The sequence below is a fragment of the Ochotona curzoniae genome, unplaced genomic scaffold (genome assembly GCF_017591425.1).
Source record: "Ochotona curzoniae isolate NIBS_2020 unplaced genomic scaffold, NIBS_Ocur_1.0 contig_4501, whole genome shotgun sequence".
Classification (NCBI taxonomy): Eukaryota; Metazoa; Chordata; class Mammalia; order Lagomorpha; family Ochotonidae; genus Ochotona; species Ochotona curzoniae.
The window spans coordinates 4,072,656-4,086,445 of record NW_024466307.1 but is presented as its reverse complement, the minus strand read 5'-3'; the positions used below and the strand labels follow the sequence as shown (position 1 = coordinate 4,086,445).

Here is a 13,790-nt window from a genome sequence, read left to right as displayed (position 1 = left end):
GAGTTTCCCTGCAGGTCACCGATTACTCATCCAATGAGGTTCCCCCGTGCATCTCATTAAGCATTAGGACCCACCTGGAGCCTGTACTTCTGGCACCAGAACCAGCATAGAAATTCTGGCTGTTTTGGAGAGCTTTTTGTGCAATTAACTTCACCTGTAGGATTTAATCCTGCTAAAGGGTTTGCCCAGTATCCGTTGGGTCATCTTTGCTAGAGTTGTTTTCTTAGGTTTTATCTTTGATTTTTTTTTTGTTTTTGCTTGTTTTTTTTTTTTGTTGTTGTTGTTCTTGTTCTTTAAAAAAATGAAAAATACTCCCTTTGATATTAGGTACTTAATTCCCTAGATTGTAATGTTCCCCCCCCCCAGCATAATGCTCATAGGATGTCCCATTTTGAGATTTCTCCAGTTTAATATTCTGAAAAGTATCAATACATTAAAAATTGAGTCTTCTCGGCTCTTGCCTTTTCACAAGTTGATCATTTTGAAGGAAAAGCCAGTGGTTTGCAGCGGATGACTCCCTAGTTTTCTCTGCAGGATTCAACATGAACAACCATCCGTTACGTCTCGTTTCCCACTGGGTCTCAGTGACATGGTGCTGTCTCTCCTCTCTGTATATCTGCCTTTCCAATTTAAAAAGTAAATTAATTAATTAAAAAGAATATTTGAAGAATTTGATATTAAGCAAACATGTTGTAGAAATAAAGTGATGGAATAGGTGTGGCAAGTGCAGTTCTGAAGTAGGGGCACAGGTCCAACTGCCATGCAGGAGTGAGTCGGTCCAACCCCAGCCTGCACTCCCAGTTCTGCCTTCCTGCTGACACACACCTGCAGGAGCAGCATGTGAAGGCTCAAGTGCTCGGGTTCTGGTCCCCCACGTGACAGACCTGAATGGAGTCCCGGGCAACGAGCTCCCGCTTGGCCCCATCCTGGTCTGTATGGGGCATCTGAGGAACAAAGCAGTCTATCTCTGTTTGCCTCTCAAATAAAATAAAACAAAAAGCAAACAGATAAAATCAAAGTTCCTCAAGTAGAAGGAAAATGAATAAAGCAATATTAAGAAGATGAAAACAAAAGGCAAGTATAAGAGAATGCCTACTTCAGTCATAGGGGTGAGCCTCTGTCCACATTCACAGACTTAACCTTGAACAACATGTTGAAAATCGTAATTGCAGACGCTTACTTCTTGCCGTTCTTCCATTAGAATTCAGTATATCCACAGAAACTGCCAAAGTCATGTGATCATCCATGTAAGGGCCTTGGGTAGCTGCTTCCTTACAAATTTCCAAGTCCACACATTTATGACCAAGTCGCTCAGCACTAAATGAAGCATCAGGAATTTCTTCATTGTGTGTGATCTTGTGTCAGACTCAAATTATTTTTTTCAAAGATTTCTTTTTTACAGAAAAAAAAAATCCCTACTCCAAATGGCACTATATTGGCCATGTGGAAGGCACACATTCAGTTACTTAAGTGATTGGACCCTCTGAAGATGTTTTGCTTGTGAGACCTTGAACTTACCGTATGACAGTGCTGAAGTGAGATGGTGTCATTCAGTATGGACTTGCCTGTTCAAGTTGTGGCTACTCTGCTTCTCATCCAGCTTTCTGCTCATTTCCCTGGCAAGGTAGCAAAAGATGCCCAGATGCTTAGACCAGTGCCACTCAAGGGGAAGACCTGAACTGGGCACCTTTTCCCATCTTCAGCCTGGCCCAGTCCTGGCCCTTGTGGCCATTTGGAGTGTGAACCATATCAGGTGGAAGATCTCCCTCCCTCTCTTTCACTTGCTTACTCTTTCAAATAAACAGGTTCTCTTTAAACAGTGATAGCTCCGAGCTAGTCTTTCAAAATACCATGCAGGTAGTAATTTCTCTAATGAATTCCTTACAACATTCATTTGTTCATTGGCTGAAGGCTTCTCTGCTACATATTCTTTCTCTAGCCCCTAACATTACATGTAGCAGAAATTGCATGGGGAGTAAGAAAAGCTAATGGGGCGAAGTTATGCCAGGCAGTGTCTGTGGAAGACGTACAGTGCAGCTCTTCTGTCCCTCTGGATGGTGACACCCTCGCCGTTTTGATCTGCAGATTTTACTTGCATTGGGAAACTCTGCATATTGAATCCCAGCAAAGTCAGACGTGGACCGAGGCCACTTCCTTTTATGATGCTGTGACCATGTTCTATATAGTATTCAGTATAATGGCAGAGTCCAAAGGCAGGGATATTAAAGTGTAATATTTAATTTTTCAACATTTTCATAAAATTTAAGGAGGGCTCCTATGTTTAATAACATTTGTGGAGGAAGCCTTACCGTTTTTATGAACTATAGTCTGTCTTTAAGAATATTCACTGTAAAATCATCAGCAGGAATGGTTTCTTTTATGGGAGATATGGTAATTACTGTAGCACCATCTGAAAATTGCCCATCTATATTCATGTGATTAATGTAACATAGAATTTACAAATTTAAATACGTAATGCTACAAATGTAGAAGTAAAGTTTTTTAATAGTAATGCAGATCTCTGCTGCATACATTTCATTCTTTCCTGAGTTGGGAAGTGAATTGTGTTTAATAGCTCAACATTTTAATTGGGTTTCCTGTGATAATAAATTGTTATATACATGTGAAAATGAATTTCCAGACTTCTCAAATGTTGAACTGACTGCCACATTTTCCTGTCTACCAGGAAGTGTGCAGATCCCAGAGCTTTATATAAAGTATGATGCTAGCATATAGAAATGACTTTGAGGGCTGGGTTTTTATTGCTCGCCTGTCCACCCCCAACCCTCACCCCCCGGGCACACTGGTTATTTTCATGGGCAAAAGCGCTGTGGAGATCTTCTGTTCTAGGGGTAGGGCAGATTACCTAACCTCACTTCATGCCCCATTCACAGTCATTCAGTATGGCCTGAGGAAATCATGGCAATGCACTAAACTGTTATTTTGCATTCACACCGCTGTCCTTTATGATCATAGCTTTTTATTTTTTAACTCTCGATTTGCTTTGGTGACCTTCCTGTGTCCAGGCGGACATCCCCTAAGCATTTATCCTACGACGAAGAAGCAGTCATTATGTAGCCTGTTTGACATGGTCATTACTTGATGCTCACTTAACAAAATTCTACACGGCCAAATTATCACAGTGGGTGAAGGGACAGATGGTCAGCTGGCCAGCATCCAGGCCTACGTTGTTTTATGCCTTTTCAAGTCTGCCACCAAGAAGCCACACGCAGGACCCGGGGAGGCAATGCCTGCCATCAGTGTGGCATCAGTGTGGGAGCCTTCCCTGGTTGCCTGAGCAGCCAGAATGTCTCCTGCAGTGATGTTCTGACTCCCGATTAAGACAGCATTCGTGCAGGCTGCATTCCAAGAATAAAAATGCAAGTCCCTTCCTCCACCTCCTGTGGCTGCCTCTGTGATCACAATCACTAGGCTAGCTTTCGAGAGGAGGAACTGTAACTTGGTGGACATAATGCACCAGCATTGAGCACACATTTACAAGTGCGGCTCTCTCACTAAGCACAGTGGTCCACAGTTACATTCGTTTTGTGGCACAAGACAGTATTTCATTTTTTTTTTAATTTTTTGTATTTGCTGTAAACTCCTGAAATCATGCAGTAACCATTACTGGTTATCTGAAGATGTGCACAGATACACGGTGTGTGCAGGTGGTATGACTGCACAGTAGTGCTACAGAGTTCTGGGCTCGGGGAAGGTCCCATGATCCTGGAGATCATTTAGGGAGATTGTTTGAACAGTTGTAAGTAGAACTGTGGAATAAGTGATTAGAAGATGATAAAATGTTACTGATATGTCTACAATTTGCACAAACCCAAGATGTATGATGTATAAGGGAATATTTGAAAAGTGTTACATTCTTCTCTCTCTCTCTTATCTCTTCCTCCTCCCCTCTCTCTCTTTTATCCCAAAGTGTGATGTTACTTTGAGAGACCCAGAACAGCTGCCAACCATGTAGGAACTGGTGGACAGGTTGGAGGGTGAGGGATTGCGTGGTAACAAGTCGTAGCAGCAGCAGTACCTGCCACTGTGTAAGATAATGGATGCTTCGACCATAATCTATTGTTTTCTCAAAACTCTTACTAATGTTTAGTAAGATACGTTTTCACTGGGTTGAAACAAAGACATCAAATCCTCTGTCATGGTGATTGTGTGAATTCATGCAACTGCGACCTGTGAAGTCCTGTTCAGAAAGTTACTGACATCCTGTCAGCCGGTCCAGTCTAAGAAGCAGTAGTGTGTTAGGATCAGCCCCTGTGTGTCCTCATTCATTCTTCAGATCTCCTTCTGTCTGGCAATGCCACATCCTCCTGATGCCACCCACACAGCCACTTCTGGATCCTTCCCTGTCACTCCTCCAAATGTAGGCCACTCCCTTGCTCTCCAGTCCCATAAAAACTCATGTGGCACTGCGATCTGTGCTGTGACCCCACTATGCCTCAGCGAGCTTCTCCAGATCTCTCTTACTTGACATAGCCCGTCTTGTGGCAGTGTGTCACCATGGCCTCCCAGGGAACTAACCTCAGGTTCGAATCCCACTTGATACCTCTGGCCGGGTGAGAACCTTTCTCAGGTCTTGTGGTTGGAGAGAGCCCAGCCCTCCCTCTTGAGAAGGGTGGTCAGCAGGATCTGGGGGCAAGAATTCTGATCAGTCCTCCATTCCGATGCTCACACTCAATCCAGATGCTTTCATGTTCCCAGAAAGACTGTTCTCAACTTGTAGATTCTCCCCTACAACATGGTGGTTTCAGATTCTGCCGTAGAATGATGTTCCTCTCTCTGCAAATAGAAAAGTCGTCAGCAGTTTGTTTTGTTTTTTCTTTTTTCCTTCCCTCCCATGGCTGAATTCTGTTTCTGTACAAGGCAGGAAGAAATACAAAGGATGCTGAAGGCCAGGTGGAGGGGAGCAGAGACAAGATAGGGGGGTCACGTCAGATCGTCAGTCACATAGACCACATTTTTTTCACTCCCAGCCAGTTCGAAAATAAGCTGGGAATGGCTCGCAATGGCAACTGGCAGAATGTTCAAACCTTGTAAATGCAGGCAGCAAGTCAGTGTGGTTTCGGGTGCAGAATTTGGAGTTACAGCTGCTCTTCGTGTCCTGCTAGGACAACTCGTGAAGCTAGGCTCCAGCAACTGCTTTCCTGGGGGTTCTTTATACCATACGCTGAAGTGTATATTCATTTTTAATATGTAACCGCCCGTGTTCTGGGAGCATAATTTATAAACCTGGCCAGGTCCTGGTACACCGCATCAGTGGGGAGTATTAACTTATGTGCTTTGTAATAAGCTTACACTTGTTATGCTCACGCGTTCTCATGATTTGGGGCATAGCCTCCGGAGGTCTGGGAAGCTAGGTGCAACACAGGTGGGAATGACTCGAGCTCTCACTGTTGCAGGCGCGATGAAGTTGATGCAGAACGCAGGACACCCTTATAGATCTATTCCTTTTGCAAACAATTAATCTCGTTGACATAACTTATATGAGCTTGCATAAAAATGCCCAGAAAGCATGCTGCTGAATTCAGCTGTTCATTAATATTGATCATATGCTGTTCCCATTGTGTTGGGAGCTACCTAAGATTACCTACAAACAGTATTACGGTGTTATCAATCTTGAAATCTCCCAGAAGCCTCTGGTATCTCTTAAAAGTCTGCTCGCACCTTCCTTGTGCGGTGTGACATTGCCAAGTAGTTCCTACTCAGATCGTTTGGACTCATATGAATGTTCACCAGAACCAGCATGGCTAGTCACCACCCCTTGTGCGTCTTCTATGCTTAGTGGAGACGATGTTTGTTTCTTTCTGTTAAATTAGCTGTTTATTTGAAAGGTACAGTTACAGATAGAGGGAAGAGACAAGGGTCCATCTTCCATCTGTTGACCAAATCCATTGCCACAGTGGCTGGAGCTGAGCTAATCTAACGCCAGGAACCAGGAGCTTCTTCTAGATCTCCCACATGGCTGCTGAAGCCCAAGGCCTTGGGCCATCTCCCTCTGCTTTCCCAGGCCAGTGGCAGAAAGTAGAGTGGCCTGGACATGCGCTGGAGCCCGTTGGAGATGCCGGCTGCTTTACTCTCTCTGCCACAGTGGTGATCTCTGAGACAGTTTTCTAATGGACAGCAGTTGATATCACTGTCTGTCTGCCTCTTGTTTTTGGAGATTGTAAGTGGCATTCAGCGATGCTAATTGATTACACATTTTGCTCGACTCCTGAGAGTTTTCAGAGTTCTCAGTCAGTTGTCTATTAATTGGTGCCTACTTGTTTCAGAAAGGGTATGAGCTGTCTCAGATATACCCAAAGGTTTGACTGCTAAAGAACTGGGCCTATTAAACCTACGTTGTAACATGCCAGTGGGAGTCCTACAGTTAACTCCCATTGTATAAGAAACTGTATTCCTACCAAGTGCAGCCAAGTGCATTCTTAGGATGTCTGCTTACTTTTCTAGATGCTGCCAATTCTACTTCCATTGAAAGCATTTATCAGATCACTGACAGAGTTCCTGCAATATTAGAGGTGATAACAGGGGATTTCACCTGAGGGTGGTGGTAGTGGGCTGGAGGGTCAGGTGGTTTTTTTGTTTGTTTGTTTAATCCTCATAGAGGAAACAACATTATCTGTAGGCAGTGATGATGATTATTTATCATTGTGCCAAGACCTTAAAATAGTTTTCACTCTTAGTAGGAAAATAGAAGAGAGGGAGCAAGGGCAAGCAAAGGATTCCTAGATCCCAGGTCTCATCTGGCGTATCCTCGCACGCCCAGCAGGACCTAGAATGTGTTGCAGGCTGCTTGAATCACTGCCTGTGAATGCCAGACACAAAACGTGCAGGCAAATTTTCCAAGCTGAAACCTTGGTTTTCATTTATTATGTTATTTTTGTGTACTAACATATTTGATTATTTCATCTGGTTCACGCTTAAAACGAATGTCTTTATAATGGGATTTTCAAATTGGGAGATTAACATTGTTAATGAGATTATGTGAAGTTACATTTTTCTTAATGATGTATTTGCCAAGAGAATTAAGGGACATGTAATCATTATGCAAGAGTACACATTATAATAGTCTGATATTTACAATTCAATGTAATATGTTGGAAGCTTAAGCCATACTAGACACACAAAAAAAGTGTTAGAACCTAATTACAAATTTGAAGGACTTGCAGCTTGAAAAGTATAGAAAAGTTACAGAAAGTATGTGAAGTAACTGTTGACCTAAAGACCAAACAGATGAATGCTCTCCATCCCTCCCTTGGAACAGGGCTGAGCTCATAGGTGTGATTGTCACAGCTCTCGGTTGACATACGCTTACGTAGTGTGCATGCTCCAACACCCTGCCCACCTGCCCACCCAGACTCTTCCCACACAGAACACGGTGCAGGGCAGGGAGCCACTCATTTCAGCTCTGTCAGCAGTACTCCAGGAGAACATGTACAAGGTAGAAAACAACAAACAAACAAACAAAGAAAAAACACCAGTAGCCTGGTGCACTTGTCACAAAATAATCCTGGGTAGGTGCTCAGCATTTGACACTTGTCTTCAGTCAGCTCAGATAGAGCAGGGTGATGGTGGCACTGGAGAAGCCATCTCTGTATGTAACACATGATGCTCATATACCTTGATTCGGTTGCTGAAAATCCTCTGAAAGGTTTCCCCTGCGTTGCTACGTACAGGAATATGCTGGTTGCGTCCCAACCCACACCGTCTACATTGTGAAGACTAACATATTAGTGGACACATGGTCCTTGTCTCCCTGGAGAGGACACGGCATTTATGGTCAGGCAGAGGAGAGTCAGGTTTTTGCCCCAGTAGCTAGTCGTGGTACGAGAGCACTCTGCACCTGTTGTCTTGCCTCACTGTTAGCGTCATTGTAAATAACGCGTTTGCTTAATGTTCCTCAGCAGATAAGGGACTCTGGAAAGGTGAACTCTGTGTTTCTTTTACTTTACTTCATCTTCATCCTTCAAAGGAAAAACCGCTGGATTTCTTAGAGTGGAAGAAGCAGCTAATCTTTTTCTAAAATTGCCTGTCTTTTGAGGCCTTGCTATCCTCAAAGCTATAAATAAACAGAGCTGTAACTCACAGACTGGCCTCCTGGGGGAGTCCCAGAGCTTGCACCAGCATCACTGGACAGGCTTTCCTGTGCCGCAGGGGAGTGTTGGGCGTGCCTGGGACCTAAGGCAGTCGGCCCATCAGCTCTGTCTGCAGGTGTTCACTGCAGGCCTGTTCTTTGAGCACCCAGGGCAGCAGTTCTAGCCACAATGAGCCCCTTTCCCTCAATATGCCAAGCCATTGCTCAGGGGTTGATGTGGTTCACAGACTTGAGCGTACAGAGACCCAAGGACTTGAGCTGCACTCTGATGCCTTCCCAGGCCATAAACAAGGAGCTGGATGGGAAATGGAGAAGCTGGGTATGCCTAAAGCACTTGGGTTCCTGCCAACCACACGGGGAAACTTGGAGTTCCAGGCTGCCATCCACATGGGAGAACTGGATGAAGCTCTTGGAGCCAAGCTTTATTGTGGCCCAGCTCTGGGGCTGTGGCCATCTGGAGAGTGAGGCAGTGGGTGGAAAATCTCTCTCTCTCTCTCGTATGTATATAAAACTATGTGTTTCCATTAAATAATTTTTAAAACAATTAAAAAAATTCCTTTCCATGTATACAGCTCCAGAAATTACCACTGAAGTTTATGCTTTAGCATGTAGAAGATTGTCTCCAAATCAGAACCCTTGATACCTCTGTTTAACTGAATGTGACTGTTTTGGGGACACTATTCCGTGTATCCTCGATGCATACACTCTTTTTCATTAGTATTACAACCCCTTGCAATACACTTAATATTGCTGTTTAACAGAAGAACACAATGAATGAGGCCATGGGAGAATTAAATGCTCCGTCATCACACAGGTAGAAACTCAGCAGGATTCACACACAGGCCTTGGGTGTTGAGTGCTCACCCAGCCCTCCGGTTTCCTGTACCACCTGCAGCCAGAAAGCCTTCCCCAGTGACGTTGTGACTTAGAGAACGTCGACCTCGCGGAGGGGGGGGGTCTCTTCAGCTTATGTGTCACCTTGCAATGCCTTCTCTTGTGCCTTCCAGGCCCCTGCACCCCGAACCCGTGCCATAACGGAGGAACCTGCGAAATCAGCGAGGCCTACAGAGGAGACACGTTCATAGGCTACGTGTGCAGATGCCCCAGGGGCTTCAAGGGGATCCACTGCCAGCACAGTAAGTTACACACAGCCATTGTGCAGTTCGTGATCGATCATACAGTGCTCAAGCCATTATCACAGAATCCCAGGGCAGACAGGAGCCCTGGCATGAGGCTAACGTGGCTCCTCCCTGACTGAACACAGCGTGTCCCCGCGGAGGCCTCCGGAGCAGGTTTCAGCCGCTCAGCAGCATGGGGAGTGGGAATCTCCCGGTCGATGGGGCCTTCTCATTACTGCACAGCTGTGCTTGCATAGTGTCGCTCCTTGTGTTCAACTGATATTCTCTCTCTCTCTCTCTCTCTCCCCCTCTCCCCACGCTCCCCACGCTCCCCACGCTCCCATCATATCATTTATTTTTCAAGCTTCCCAAAAATCCTTCTTAGGGATGATGGTAACTAGCAAGGAGACCTCCCCTGAATGCAAGCCAGCTCCGCTGTGCCCCTTCTCCCTGGCTTCTCACTGTTTAGGGAAACAGTCCTGGAGAGCTCTGTAATATGTGCCGTCGTCTGTCCTCCTGGGATGGGACACACACTGGGTCCACTGTGACCATCTCCTCCTGGAAGCAGGATTCAATTCAAAGGCTCGGTGGGCGGCCTGGCCCTTTACCTGCTGTGGGGCTCCAGCCAGGGGGAGGCCACCGTGGACTCTACAGTGGCAGGACCTAGTCTCACGGCCACCACAGCGAGCTGAGTGGCCAAGCAGGGAGAAACCTCTGATCACAGGGAAGGAATACTAGTTCCCAAGGGACCGTGGATGCCAGCCTGGATGCGAGCAGGCAGACTGGCCACACTGCCAGTCACCAGCAGGAAGCCTGCCCTGCTTCTTGGCTCTGAGATTTGGGGAGGATCCAGAACTTCCCTGGAGCTTTGCTCTTCCAGAAGCTTGTAGAATTTCTGTGGAAACCTGTTATGGTGTGGGTACCCCTTCCAGCAGGCAGCTACAGTGCCTGTGATTGTGTGAGCTCAGATGGCCAACTGAGACAGGAAAGGCCGGCCGTTCTCTCCTTAGGCTGAGTCCTGAATTCTGCGACTGGATCGCCCCACAGGAAATACGTCACACAGTTGGGGGGGGGGGGTTGCCCAAGACGGGAGCTCAGAATCTTGGCTGTTAAGAAGTCGCCGAATCCCGTGATCCGACCTTTACAGTTGGTGAATATGTGACCTTGAAGTCGTCACTGCCCTTGCTGTCAGTTAGCACTTGCAGGTTGTTGAACTGCACTAGAAATGGTTGACCTTAAGGACCTGAGAGAAAATCACTACCACCTACACTGCTTGCTTGCTGTCCAGGGGTCATCAGGCCTGGTTTCTGTGGATGGAAGTAGAGAGGACCAGGCATTAGAGAAGCAGGTCTTGTGGAGACCCCGCCCTGTACAGATGTCATCCCTGTCTGTGGATGGAAGTAGAGAGGACCAGGCACTGGGGACGCAGGCCTCGCGTACCCCCACCCCGGGAGTTTCTTCAGGTATAGAACAGCAGCTCCTTTGTTCCTCAAGGATGGCTACATGTTGCTTTATTTTTCCCATGGTTAGCAGTTTTGTGACGTGGCTGTTCCTTGGGAATTTGCTTCCCAAGATGTGCTTAGGTGTTGGCATAAACTACAAGCTTATTAGAAATGCAGATGAGCAGGCCCCATCCACAAAATCTCACAGCTTCTTGTCCCAAACAGTCTACATCTGGATCCTGCATGCATTGAAATTCAGCAGATGCCACACCGAGCTTGCAACAGCCCAATGTGGTCATCTCTTAGACTGAGAGAACAGCGTCTGTGTTCGGTTACACAGCAATAGACTCCTGGCAAAGTCTTCATGAAGGTTTTTGAAAACCAAACTGTATCGCATATTAATAAATTGAAAGATTTAGCAATCTAATGTGAATCTCTTGTTTGAAAGTAGAGTTGAAAAAGAAAAAAAAATCCTGGAGAAAGGCAAGTTTAGTTGTACAAGGCAGAATGTTAGTGAAACATTTCTTGGAATGTAGCTGGACACTGAAGGAGCCTGAAGTTCCGTGATACAGCTGTGACAGATGTGTTCCTCATAGGTTTATTCCGCTTCCAGCATTGGAACTTTCTGATTTTATTGTTTTGGGAGTTGTTTAAAATCTATCACCTGGTTTTGGATTTTCTGAAAACTTGATAGCGCAATTTCGATATCTCCCCGGCTACAATCTCCCTATTATTTCCTTCCTGAATTGATAAGACAAATGTTTGATTTGCTGAGCCAATATTGCCACATTGTGAGTAGCTGAACATCCATAGTTAAGGTTTACTCACCATGTTGTGCAGTTCTGTGCTGTTTGCAACACACACGTCATGTAACTGCTGTTAGAATGTCACACGGAGCAGTTGTGGTGACCTGAAATTCCCCCTTCTGCCTCTGTGCGTGCTTTTCCCCGGTCCCCACCCCCGATCTTTCACCAGTGCTGCTTTCTGTACTCTCTACAGTCTTACTTTTTTGAGAACGTCCTGTAATTGGAATCATACAGTCTAGAACCTTTAGGGTTTTCTTTGTCCTTTGAGAATGTACTCTCAGGTTTCCTCTTTTTCAAAGATGTCTTGATATGCTTTGAAAGTAAGAATTACTTAGAGATCTTCCGGTCACTCGTTCCCTTTCCAGATGGTTGCAGTGGCCAGTGCTGGGCTAGACTAAAGTTAGACCTAGTTCTCCCACTATGGTGGCCAGGGCCCAAATCCTTGGACCATCTCCTGTCGCTTTCCTCAGGCCATTAGCAGGGAACTGGATTGGAATTGAAGTAGTTGGGATGCAAACTGGCACCCAAATGGGTTTCCATCGCTGGAGCATGTGGCTTAACCGGCTGTGCCACAATACCAGCCGCCCTCTTTGCCTTTTTAGAGTGTGATAACTTAAAGGCTGGTTTTGATATACCACTAAATTATTTCATTTTACAGATGCAGCATAGTATGTTTATTTGTTCTCGTGAAGTATAATTTTTGGCAGTTTTAGGTGCCAAAATGCTGTGCATTTTCATGTGCAGCTTGCTGTGTGGACATACGTGATGAGCTGATCTGGATACATAACGTGAAAGTCCAGTTGCTGGGTAACGGAAGTATATTCAATTTTGTAGGAAATCTCTAAACTTTGTTTCATTGCTGTTGCACCATGTTTTCAGACTCCCCAACAATGAGAGATTCATGTGGCTGCGCAGTCTTACTAGCACTTGTTAATCCTTGTTTGTGCCTTTGACCATTAAGTATGTGATTTTTTTTAAATCCTTATATTTTAGGAATTGGAGTGTTAGTGAAAGAGAGATACAGAGAGAGAGATGGGATTCCATATAATGTTTTAATCTCCACATATTCTCGGTGGTCAAAGCTGAGTGTGGCCAGGGATGGCAGCACCCTAACTCCTTGAGCCATTGCCTGCTGGCCTTCAGCGGGCACATCAGAAAGAAGCCAGGACTCTGATACAGGTACTCTAATAAAAGATTCGGGCATCCCACCCTGTGGCTGAACACCTGCCCATACCTAGGATTGTTGTGGTGATAAAAATAGCATGAGAGGCCCAGCGCAGTAACCCAGTGACAAAAGTCCTCTCCTTGCATGTTCCTGGATTGCATATGGGCACTGGTTCGTGTCCCAGCTGCTTCACTTCCCATCCAGCTCCCTGCCTGTGACCTGGGAAAGCACTTGAGGATGACCCAACGCCTTGGGTCTCTGTACCCGCGTGGGAGACCTGGAAGAAGCTCCTGGCTCCTGACTTTGAATCAGCTCAGCTCTGGGTGTTGTGGCCACTTGGAGAGTGAATCAGCAGGCATATGATATTTCTCTCTCTGTGTATCTCCTCTCTGTAAATCTGCCTTTCCAGTAAAAATCAAAATATAACATGAGTTTATAATCTTTTAAGAACAACGACTAACATTGTGTATTACATGGAATTGCCAAATTAGATATTCTTTAAAGATGCCATAGTATAATATTAGGGATATATGTGTGTGTGTATGTATATTGCAAGATGTAAATGACAAGATGAATTGAGCACCACGCCTATCTAGAGGATGGACTTTTGAAAGACATTTTAAGACAGTTTTCTGCTGGGAGATGCACTGGATGCTGCTGGAATTAATCGCATGTTCTTTGTTGCCTAGTAACAACTGTTTTCCCATCCCTGGATCTCTTTGCCTGTCTTGCCACTGAAGGCGTTCTGCACCCTTGTGCCTCTCATGCATACTCCACACATTCTTTGGTTCTTTTAAGAGTGAATTTTCTTATTTTCTGCTTTTCGAGGGTAGAAAGCTGATCTAGGAGCCAACCAAGCCCTGAAAGGAAAGGATTAAAGATGCAGCCCATGTTATCAAGAGTCCTTGTAGGAAAATGCTCACCCGCTCCTTTCCTCAGGAAATACAAACTCTGTAGCTTCCCTCCTCGTCATTGTCAAGTCAGTTTGTTTGAAGCAATTTTGTATTTTTTCATTCATGGAGTCATGCATTGTACAGACATTTCCTGGGAGCCCGAGAAGTTTGGCTTTTATTCTCTCCGTATTTCATCTCTCTGAGTAAGCCAACGATGGGTACAGATTTTGTGATCACTGCTAGTTGGGCTCACACA

At 45.3% G+C, this 13,790-nt stretch overlaps 1 protein-coding gene across 2 annotated transcripts in view; it reads left to right on the top strand.

Annotated features, from left to right (window-relative positions):
* Positions 1-13,790, top strand: part of EDIL3 (EGF like repeats and discoidin domains 3) — a 260,571-nt gene that overhangs the window by 108,529 nt on the left and 138,252 nt on the right. For both annotated transcript variants that reach the window (XM_040986004.1, XM_040986005.1), the window contains one exon: positions 9,118-9,246. In XM_040986004.1, coding sequence (XP_040841938.1) covers positions 9,118-9,246 — 129 coding nt within the window. The remainder of the gene's footprint in view (positions 1-9,117; positions 9,247-13,790) is intronic.